Genomic DNA, 11,338 nt, shown 5'->3' on the forward strand with positions numbered 1-11,338 from the left:
GAGTAAATTAGAGAACATGAAGTGTAAGAAATAAAGTGACCGCAAACAAATATAATGTATCAAGGGCATCTCGGTAGTACATGGAGGATGCATGAGAGTAAAAGAGGAACCGGAAAGCTTTGTTGTTCTGGTTTCTAATTTGTTGTACTATCATCTCGCCTTTCCGAATTTAGCATCCCGCAGTGAAAAGTCTTTTATCTCTGTTGTTGGAGGCATTTCCACAATCAACCAACACATTTCGGATGGAGGTGCGAAATTGCTTAGAATTACTGCTGCGATTTTCTCGAAGGATTCCAAGTAAATAGCTTTGCCGTTAATTATGATAGATAGATTATTATCATTATTACTTGCTAAGCTACAACCCTATTTGGAAAAGCAGGATGCTATAAGCCCAGGGGCTCCAACAAGGAAAATAGCCCAGTGAGGAAAGGACACAGAAAAAAAATAAAATATTCTAAGACTAGTAACATTGACATAAATATCTCCTATATAAACTACAGAAACTTTAACAAAACATGAGGAAGAGAAATAAGATAGAATAGTGTCCGAGTGTACTCTCAAGTAAGAGAAATCTAACCCAAGACAGTGGAAGACCATGGTAGAGGCTATGACACTCTCCAAGACTCGAGAACAATGATTTGATTTTGGAGTGTCCTTCTCCTAGAAGAGCTTCTTACCATAGCTAAAGAGTCCCTTCTACCCTAATTAAGAGCAAAGTGGCCACTGAACATTTACAGTGCAATAACCCCCTGGGTGAGGAAGAATTGTTTGGTAATCTCATTGTTGTCAGGTGTATGAGGACAGAGGAGAATCTGTAAAGAACAGGCCAGACCATTCGGTGTGTGTGTAGGCAAAGGGAAAATGAACCATAACCAGAGAAAAAGATCCAATGTAGTAATGTCTGGTTAGTCAAAGGATTTTATAACTCTATAGCGGTAGTATCTCAATAGGTGGCTGGTGCCCTGACCAACCAACTACCTAGATGTATATTAATATCATAGTGACAAGGCAATCAGCAGAAATAACTAAACAATTTAATACAAAAATTATAAACTTAAGCAAATGTGTAAAAAATTTAGCCATAAACTACTATTAGTGAAAACATAAAAAAAAAGGTTACGAAAGTTTGGGAACAACAAAAAGTTATTGAAAATAAGAAGACTAATATCTGCCGCTACATTCCTTTCTGCGAAGATTAATTTATCTGACGATTGATTTCGATCGGAGAGATTATTTCAATAACTTGACGCTGAACTCAACTTGGATTCACCTGTAATGCTCCATGTCAATTACGCGTCAAAATAGCTTAAATAATACATAAAGTGTAATTAAGTTATACTTGTTACGTTGATATTAATCCTTATTCTTATATCAAGGTATCTCCAGGTCAGTCTATAACCTGAAAGTTAATGCTAATTTACTTCGATAAAATCAAAGATCATATATCACAAATGTTAAAATAGGTAACTATAACGAAAGTGAAGCTATTTTTAAAACTAAAATAAAATTACCTATTTACCTTGTTAAAATATAACCATTTCCATCCCTGAACTGCAATGAGGTTATCACCAATGAAATTGGGTTATCCTGTGACGTCACATGTAATTACACGAAAGATAATTAATCGATTGAAACGAGTTAATTAAAAGTACTACTCCCCATTCCGAATATTGCGTAACAGGTATCGAGTAACCTTCAAATTCAGATATAATTCAACCACGCCTGATTATTAGTAAATAATTCCATTATTGAAAAGTGATTATATTGGTGGCCATTACAACAAATATTTCTATGAATCTCAACAAATTTTACTTATGCGGCGGCTATGTAGTGAATGCTTTCCAGTTATTGAAATAGGTTAATTCCCCCCTCCCCCCCACCCACCCGCCAAAAAAAAATAAATAAATCGAATGGAGAAATGAATGTTTACAAGAAGATCTTCAAAAAATCTAATGCAGAATTAACACAATAAATATGAAAAATAATCCGTTTTGTACCACAACATTCAGTGCTGAGCTATTATTATGTGAAGATGTCCTTGATTTAGTTAGCAATAACTTCTTAATTAGTCTAGTATCTTACCTCTTCCTTTAGTTTAATATTAATTGAATTTCTCTCAGGAGTTTACATAAGCAAAGTTTCGTGGGTGAGGGATACGAATGCTGGTTTCTTTCTTTACTAGACATAAAAAGGGGTTTGAACAGGCACTTACAAGCAGTCAAAAACAAAAGCGTGGTTTCTACATTAACACTTAGTGATGAACTCAGACGTCTTGACACTGGCTGGAGAATTTGGTGAATCCTGGTTTAGTTAGGCCTAAACGTCATCTATAGGCCTACTGTCGTCGCTGAAGTATAAGCCTTCGTCAGGTGTTGGGAAGGCTGGCGCGAAGTTCTAGACACGCCTTGGTCACTCGGGGACGTCACGCCTCTCGGTCGCTCTGGGACGTCTCGCCAAACGCACTCACAGACACTCAGGTGCGGGCGTAGTAACTTTGTTCGTCGTCCTTCGTTCTCAGGGGTAATTGTTCCCCTGTAATTTCGCGGCTGCTTTAGTATTCTACGTAATCGCCGTCCCTCAATTTGGTATAGGCAGCCGCCACGTTGATCGTCAAGGAGACCCGGCAGGTTAAGTAGGTCGTTAGACCTATTATACAGAGTGACTACTAGGAAGAGAGCGAGATGCCGTCTTCTCGTTGCTTATATATGGTCGTCCTGGGCGTGTCAAGCTATCCTTAATCACGTGACTTTTTCCCGGCTTCCACGTCTCATTCGTCTATGTTCCGTTCGACATTCAAGAACGGATCCTGTCGTTTGGGGGGGTTGTTTACGGGAAAGAACCCTGGAGTCAGCGAAATTAGTTGAAAACATCCTACCTAACTCCCGTTCACTCTCCTGTCTCTCCACAACTCTTTCTATATCTTTACAATTACTACTAACTGCATTTGTCTCCCCATTTCTTATTAATTAACAAAACCCACAAATAAAGACATCAATAACATACACAAACCTTCTGCATATGAAACTTACTCAAAAATAAGCATATGTCTGACACCACTCGGCCAGCTACTAGGATTCTTATAGAATCCTCACATACAACAAAACAACAAACCTATTCTTTAGGTTTCCCAGTAATAACCAGTAGCAACTCATTAATCCTTTCCAATTTTCTGAAAACCAAATACTTCACCACATTATATGTTACCACAGTAATAAGCACAATCAAAAACACATTACACATAGTCAGAAATGGTGCAACATCTTTCTTGTAAAACAGAACATAATCATTATCAAGTGGCATTGCCACATTTTCTACCACTGTTAATTTGTCTAGCTGAAAATGATTAATCTTGTTCTCGTAACTCTTTGCAATGGAAGATTGATTTAACTCATAATGCAAAAACACACTTGGTACATAATAGAGATAATCATTTATCACTACTGAGCAAGAATCTGCAAATGACTTCAAGTTTCCTAACTGAAATGTTTGAGTCTTCCCATCACAAGTAACTTCTGCATTTTTAGTACTTTGTACATAAACAAAAATCTCATTACCTAAATGTAATGCCCTGTATGGCAAAGCAAAGGTTTCAAATTTACACTCTCTCATCAACTCATAATTCTCAAAGAAAATACCTTGGATACACGGAAAATTGCTCATAGGTTGTTTAATTTGCACAAAATTGCACATGGATTGACTTTCTCTTATCAACACACACTGTTCTAAATCACCTTCTTCTAAAATAATCATCAACAACTTGTTCTTATCCAATGCTAGACGAACCTTCGGATGGTTCCAAATTATTGTTGCATTTCCTATCTTAACTGGGAAAGGATGTATTGTATATAGGTCAAACAAATTCATACCCTTGAAGGGGATCAATACCAACAAATACCCTTTTGTTACTTTCACAGTTGACATTGTGTAATACCAAAATATATCTTCTAGCAAAGGCTTGGAATGGCTATTTACTATACACCAATCGATAATTTCTTTCAAAGTTTTTGGAGAAATGATAGCAGGGCTGAGTATTCCCTTTTGTGCATTTATTAGTCCGTTCACAGATTCCTTGTGATCACCAATCTCGATTTCTACTTCATGAACCAACTTAAACACTTGTTCTACGTCACCTATTTTATTAGAAACATTCACGTTAACTTGATTAATAAATTCCACCATCTTTTTTATGTTCTCTACATTCTTATTATTATTTTCTATCAGAGTACTTATAAGATTACCCTTCTGATTAGCCCATTTCTCGATTAGTTCTACACGATCAATCAAACCTTTTACATCGTTTTCTGTAGCCACTCCAAACAAAGCACTAAATGCACTTCCTACAAAAGGTAACAAAGATCTCTTGTTTCTTTGAGGCCTGACAATGTCTTCAATTTTACCCTGTAAATTTCTTAATACTTCTACAAAGGCAGAATCACTATGGGTTAGTATGCACTTCCGTAGTTCTTTATCTAACTGGTTCAAATGTTCTTCCCTTTCTAATATTGAATTGACATTAATTTTTACTACAGCAAAATCTGTTAACAGTTCACCTTTTCCATGATTTTGTATCAAGGCCCCACTTTTAATGTCTATTTCGCAAGTGATACCGACCACCAGGGGTAGGATCAGAAGGAAGTTTTTCCACCACTTCCTGTAGAAGTTGAGAGGACCATGGATTAGTTTTTACAACCTTCATATGATTCCAATGGGCATACCTTACATCTAAATTCTGTTCATGTATCAGCTTAAATTTATTATTCCTTTCCCTTTCTAACACTCTATAAGGACCTTCAAATTTGGGAGATACCTTTTCATTTGGTCCTTCCTTTACATGTACCTTTATATATACTTGTGAGCCTATCTTCAGGTCAGTCATGGAACTAGTTGTGTCATAGTATTTCTTATTTACCTGTTGGCCCTTTTCTAAAGATTGTCTGGTTTGTCTTATTATTTGAAAGGTTCTTTGCAGTTTCCAAGCTATATAGTCCTGGTAATCATATGTGTGCCTAGGAGGTTTTGCGTCATCTAACAATGAGTTTGGCAGTCTTTTCTGATAACCATAAAGCAAAAAGTGTGGGGTTTCTCCTACTGTCTCATTTACTGTGTTATTCAAAGTAAACTGAACGTCCTCTAGCGCTAGGTCCCAATCTTCTGTAGTTGGACTAATGATAGTTCGCAGTACATCCAGTATCTTCTTATTGGCCCTTTCCACTGTCCCATTTGAACTCGGCTTATAAGGGGTTATCTCGCATTTCTTTATCTCAAAAAATTCACAAAGCTTTTTCATTACCTCACTGGTGAATTCGGGTGCATTGTCCGACAAAAGTACCTCCGGACACGAATGTCTTGTGAGTATTCTGGTCTTTAAAGCTTCTGCAACAGAAACTGCAGTTCTATCTCTGACTGGGACAATTTCTAAATACCGAGTCAAATAATCAATGAATACCAGTATATATTTATTTCCTCTCAAAGTTTTTGGAAAGGGTCCTATATGATCCATCTGAACTACCTCAAAAGGGTTTAAATTACTAGGATATTTTTCTAAAGGAGCTCTGACATTTACATGACCTTTATGCCTATTACAAGTTTGACATTCATTTACAAATTGCTTTGCTTCTTCGCTGCACTTAGGCCAAAAATAATTTCTATTTATTGTTCTCAGAGTCTTTTTGATTCCTGGATGTCCTGCCAACTTGTGGGTATGTGTTAGAGTTAATACTTCTTTAGTCAGGGTGTCAGGCACATATAGTCTAGAGCAAGCACTCCTATCCTTAGCCTTCTTATATAATATCCCATTTATTAATTCAAAATCTGACCTAGAGGTTTCATCTTGTAGCAAATCTCCTATTATTTTCCTGATACCTTCTTGTTTCTCTTGTTCTATTTTAACTCTCTCCAAATCTAAGTCTACGACCTGACAGCTGAAACAAAAAGTGTTAGTTGTGATAATTCTTTCAGTATCCTCTTGTGCTCTAGATAATCCATCTGCTAAAGTATTAAACTTACCTGGAATGTATCTAAATTCTGGAGCAAACTCTAGCACACTAATAAACCATCGATTAAACTTTAAGTTATTAGTGAAAGCTCTTTTCTTAAATAGGTCACAGATGGGTTTATGGTCAGTAAGTACATTTACTTTGTGTCCTAACAAAATGTGCCGAAACTTTCTCAGTGCCCAATAAATGGCTAAACATTCCTTTTCTGTGGTATTGTAATTTCGTTCGGCCGCATTCGGGACTCTACTTGCATAATATACTACCCTCATTCGGGTTTTTGCCTTCTGTAACAAAACTGCTCCTATTCCTGTATTCGAAGCATCACATGCTAAGTAAAATTGCTTGCTAAAGTCTGGATACACTAAGATAGGATCTTGGATTAATTTCTCCTTCAACTTTTGAAAAGCCTCCTCTTGCTCTGCTTTCCATTCAAACTCTACATCCTTCTTAGTTAATTCTGTCAATGGTTTAGCTATAGTAGCAAAATTTTTGACAAATGGTCTATAGTATCCTATCATCCCTAAAAATCTTCTTACACCTTTCAAATTTTGTGGAGCAGGATATTCCACAATCGCCTTTATTTTTCCTTCTTGCATGCGTAATCCATCAGCACTGATCACATGTCCTAAATATTCTAATGATTTCCTCAAGAATTGACATTTCTTAACCTTTATCTTTAATCCTGCCAGTCTTAGTCGTTCTAAAACGATTTCTATGGTTCCGAAATGGCTCTCTATATCTTTGCTAAATATAATGACATCATCTAAATAGACTGACACATTCTCTATGTCTCCTAAGATCTGTAACATTAACCTTACAAAAGTCAATGGAGCTGATGTTAACCCAAATGGCATTACCTGAAATTCTAAGTGTTCTTTATGTGTGCTGAAGGCAGTTAATGGCTTTGATTCTTCGTCTAAAGGTACTTGCCAATATCCACTTAGTAGATCTAAGGATGAGAAGATCTTTGCTCCTCCTAACTGAGCCAATACATCGTTTATTACAGGCATGGGCATCCTATCAGGAACTGTGTTCGCATTCAACTTGCGATAATCAATCACTAATCTGTAACTTCCATCTTTCTTTGGAATCAACAACATGGGAGAATTATAAGGTGATTTAGAGGGTATGACCACTCCTTCTTCTTTCATTTCTTCTATCATTTTATCTACTATTGGACGTTGGCTGATAGGTAATTTATAATTAGGTATGAAAAAGGGTTTGGCTCCATCATCTAGGATTATCTTATGTCTTAACACCTCAGTCCTACCTAACCTATCACCTGTAATTGCTATGCCCGGCCTATATTTATTTAAGGTTTCTATTAACCTTTTACGGTACTCAGGAAAATCGGTGTTATCTATCTCCCTATCTATTCCTGCATCAATGTTTCCTATGGTAAAGAATGCTTCCTCCTCTAACGGAATCATTTTGTGTGTAACTTCTATTCCTGTACAAAATTCTGTACCCGCTAACAAATGGAGTCTTTTATCAGAATAATTCATGACATAAGTAGTACAGGCTAATCCCTCCATCTGAACTAATGAGTTATCCATTCTGACATATTCTGGTAATCCTTCTGGGGTCAAGATTACATCATTATTTGTGTGTAGGCGGGTTATTAAATATACTCTAGTAAGAGTATTGGGCAGTAGTACTACATCTCTAGCTAGCCTAAATCTTATTTTGTTTGCATCTGCTGTGCTGATCAGACTTATCTCCCCAGTTTGTACTTGAGTACAAAAACATGAATCTTCATCTCCTCCTTTTTGAGATTCTGTTTCTCTTAAGTGTCTTAATTCTTGTGAATTCAATGTGCCTAGCAGCAAAACTTCTTGGAATTCCCTTTTATCTATTCTCTCAGATTCTCTGTCGACATTTTCATCCTTAGTATGTGTGCTACCTTTACAAGAAGTAATTTCCCCCTTTCTGGGTGCAATTGCTAAATTCTCTTCTTTCTCCCTTTCTTCTGATTTTACTTTGATTTCCCTTTCTCTTTCTGAACCGGAGTGTGTTTCAACTATCGAAGCGGTCCCCTTCAAATTGGCCAAATTTGTAGTGGACTTGTCATCAACAAGTTGGAAACAGACTTCCTGATTATTTCCCTTTAAAACTAATCTTCTGTCTTGACAATCAAAAACTATACCAAAATCTTGCATTGTTGCAAAAGAAATCAAAGCTCGAGCGGGAAATGCTACTTCTTGCAAAACCAAAAATGGCACTTGACACTTCTTCTCTAGCAATTCAATGTTTAAATCTATGGCTCCTACATTGTTAAGCTGATTGCCAGTTATCCCCTGAATTAATGTATCCTCACTCCTAATTGCAGAAATAGGTATATTCAAATAATCAGTTAAGGTATGGAGCCCTATGAGATTTACAGTACTTCCTGAATCTAACAAACTAAGACATTCTTTACCTTCTATCTTGATATTAGTCTTGGGTAATGATTGCTGTCGGAAGGATAAATATGTTGCTGGCAACGTGGATGTACCTCCGCTACCTGCAACATCCTTCCATTCTTTGGTTTCCCTATTTCCTGGACTCCTATCCTGCTCTTCTAGTCACTTTCTGTTACCTTGTTTTTCTTCGGAGTAATTAGTAGGGTTTGAGTTATCCCTTGCCTGTACCTGAGGAGTATTTTCGGAGGGTTTATTATGTTTCTTACCTTGATACCAACATTCTTGGTCTGTGTGACCTCCTCTTTGACAATACTGGCAATACCTATTCTTTGGTCTAGCTCCCTTATGAGGATAATTCCCTCTAGATTTATATGTTTCATTATAATTTCCTCTTCTTTCTTCATTTGACTTGCCAGGGGGCTGGTTATTTTGATAATCTTTAGGGTAATGTTTATTCCTACCGGTCTCGTTTTTCTGTATAATTTCTTGACATTCGTTCGGTGTTTTTGTGGTTTTCTGGGCAGGATCTAACTTTAGGTCTTCCAACAAGGCCGCATACATCTTACTGTAGGCCACAAGATTTAGAACTTCATCTATATCTACCAGGTTCTTATTATCCTTACTAAACTTGGTTCCGTCTCCTACCGTGATTGTGGGCAATGACAAAAAGTCTTCCCTAACTGCTCTTACCTGATCCCTAACCTGGGTACGCCAACTGGCCCTGGATTCACCTTCACATTTATTAGTTGAGGTAAGCCTATACAAGTTCGACAACCGATCGGTCTCCTTGGCCGATCGCCACAATAGTCTGCATTCCTCCTTGAACTCGTTGAAAGTGGTAATTTTTTCAAAGGCCTTACCGTTTAATGTAGGGTGAGCATCCCCTACGTCTACGTTGACTAACATCATTGCCTGTTTAATTTTTGCAACATCGTCAGTTATTTTAAAACTAGCGATCCTATTCTCTGTGTCCGCTAACCACTTATCTACACTGTATTTCTCTAACCTTTGTTTGTCGGGATTATCCCTACTTACATTTCCACAAAACCGTGTGGTTTGTGTGATCAGCCCAGCGGAATTCATATCGGCAATATTTGCTCTTACCGGACTCGAACTTCGGTTTCTAGTCAGATTTTGACGTCTTCCTACACTAGCACTTCGCGACCGTCTGTCTGCAGTTAATCTCAAGTCGTATTGATATTGTGTAAGTCTTTGGAAAATATTGTCCAGACTCATATCACAAAAAAAGGAAAAATTAAAACACCAAAATTTTCTTACGAGAGACAAATGCCCTAACTTCCTATTCTATAGAGAGACAGTATTTATACAAAACAAGAGAGTGAACGAAAACATGCAAACTACTCACATATCCATTGGTTCACGACTCCTTTGGTTTCCCTCTGTTTTTCTTGAAATTGTTTTGTATTTCTTCGACACATAAAAGGGGGTTTCAGCACTTTCCTGAAATAAAGCCAGTATTAGTTCAAACTTAATACAACACGGCACAGTATCCCTTAACGATGCCACCATTTGTGAAGATGTCCTTGATTTAGTTAGCAATAACTTCTTAATTAGTCTAGTATCTTACCTCTTCCTTTAGTTTAATATTAATTGAATTTCTCTCAGGAGTTTACATAAGCAAAGTTTCGTGGGTGAGGGATACGAATGCTGGTTTCTTTCTTTACTAGACATAAAAAGGGGTTTGAACAGGCACTTACAAGCAGTCAAAAACAAAAGCGTGGTTTCTACATTAACACTTAGTGATGAACTCAGACGTCTTGACACTGGCTGGAGAATTTGGTGAATCCTGGTTTAGTTAGGCCTAAACGTCATCTATAGGCCTACTGTCGTCGCTGAAGTATAAGCCTTCGTCAGGTGTTGGGAAGGCTGGCGCGAAGTTCTAGACACGCCTTGGTCACTCGGGGACGTCACGCCTCTCGGTCGCTCTGGGACGTCTCGCCAAACGCACTCACAGACACTCAGGTGCGGGCGTAGTAACTTTGTTCGTCGTCCTTCGTTCTCAGGGGTAATTGTTCCCCTGTAATTTCGCGGCTGCTTTAGTATTCTACGTAATCGCCGTCCCTCAATTTGGTATAGGCAGCCGCCACGTTGATCGTCAAGGAGACCCGGCAGGTTAAGTAGGTCGTTAGACCTATTATACAGAGTGACTACTAGGAAGAGAGCGAGATGCCGTCTTCTCGTTGCTTATATATGGTCGTCCTGGGCGTGTCAAGCTATCCTTAATCACGTGACTTTTTCCCGGCTTCCACGTCTCATTCGTCTATGTTCCGTTCGACATTCAAGAACGGATCCTGTCGTTTGGGGGGGTTGTTTACGGGAAAGAACCCTGGAGTCAGCGAAATTAGTTGAAAACATCCTACCTAACTCCCGTTCACTCTCCTGTCTCTCCACAACTCTTTCTATATCTTTACAATTACTACTAACTGCATTTGTCTCCCCATTTCTTATTAATTAACAAAACCCACAAATAAAGACATCAATAACATACACAAACCTTCTGCATATGAAACTTACTCAAAAATAAGCATATGTCTGACAATTATTCGAAATTGGATTTCGAAAAAAATACTTCCGATATCATCATTGATGAAAATTATCAAAATTATTATTATTACTGAAACGATTAAAATTATTAGTATTGTTTTTAAAACTAATGTCAATATGATGATGATGTTAAGGGAACAAGATTTCCAAGGTGCCACCTTATTAATTCTGTACAATGCCCCTTTTTCGACCACTGAAATTAAAGATTCTGCACCGGCTAATAAACGACAGAAGCAAATGATTACACTTATCTGTCGACATTCCTTGAACTAAGCTCCAGTGCATATACGCTAATCTGACAAACTAGAGAACAAAGGATTGATGGATCTGAAGTACATGAACAAAGAATATATAGAAAGGCGTGTGAAGTAGAGG

General features: G+C 37.6%; 1 protein-coding gene across 2 annotated transcripts; it reads right to left on the reverse strand.

Moving 5' to 3' along the window:
• Nucleotides 1–2,032: 2,032 nt before the first annotated feature.
• On the reverse strand, nucleotides 2,033–10,933 carry LOC137632584 (uncharacterized). Of its 2 annotated transcripts, XM_068364613.1 has the most exons (3): nucleotides 10,117–10,933; nucleotides 9,765–9,859; nucleotides 2,033–4,651 (listed from the first exon to the last, which is right to left on the reverse strand). In XM_068364613.1, the coding sequence occupies exons 2-3, from the start codon at nucleotides 9,770–9,772 to the stop codon at nucleotides 3,112–3,114; spliced, it is 1,548 nt and encodes a 515-aa protein (XP_068220714.1). In that variant the 5' UTR covers nucleotides 9,773–9,859; nucleotides 10,117–10,933; the 3' UTR covers nucleotides 2,033–3,111. The 2 variants fall into 2 exon arrangements, with proteins under 2 accessions (XP_068220714.1, XP_068220713.1); XM_068364612.1 differs by having other exon boundaries at nucleotides 9,765–10,933.
• Between the last annotated feature and the right edge of the window lie 405 nt (nucleotides 10,934–11,338).

Source organism: Palaemon carinicauda, chromosome 41, assembly GCF_036898095.1.
Source record: "Palaemon carinicauda isolate YSFRI2023 chromosome 41, ASM3689809v2, whole genome shotgun sequence".
Lineage (NCBI taxonomy): Eukaryota > Metazoa > Arthropoda > Malacostraca > Decapoda > Palaemonidae > Palaemon > Palaemon carinicauda.

Excerpts from the sequence above, each read along its gene's own strand:
- LOC137632584 (XM_068364612.1), bottom strand. The coding sequence starts at position 9,928 with ATGGTGGCATCGTTAAGGGATACTGTGCCGTGTTGTATTAAGTTTGAA. Across the intron at positions 4,652-9,764 it reads AGTCGTGAACCAATGGATAT|GAAGTGGTGGAAAAACTTCC; the intron begins GTGAGTAGTTTG and ends CAACTTCTACAG.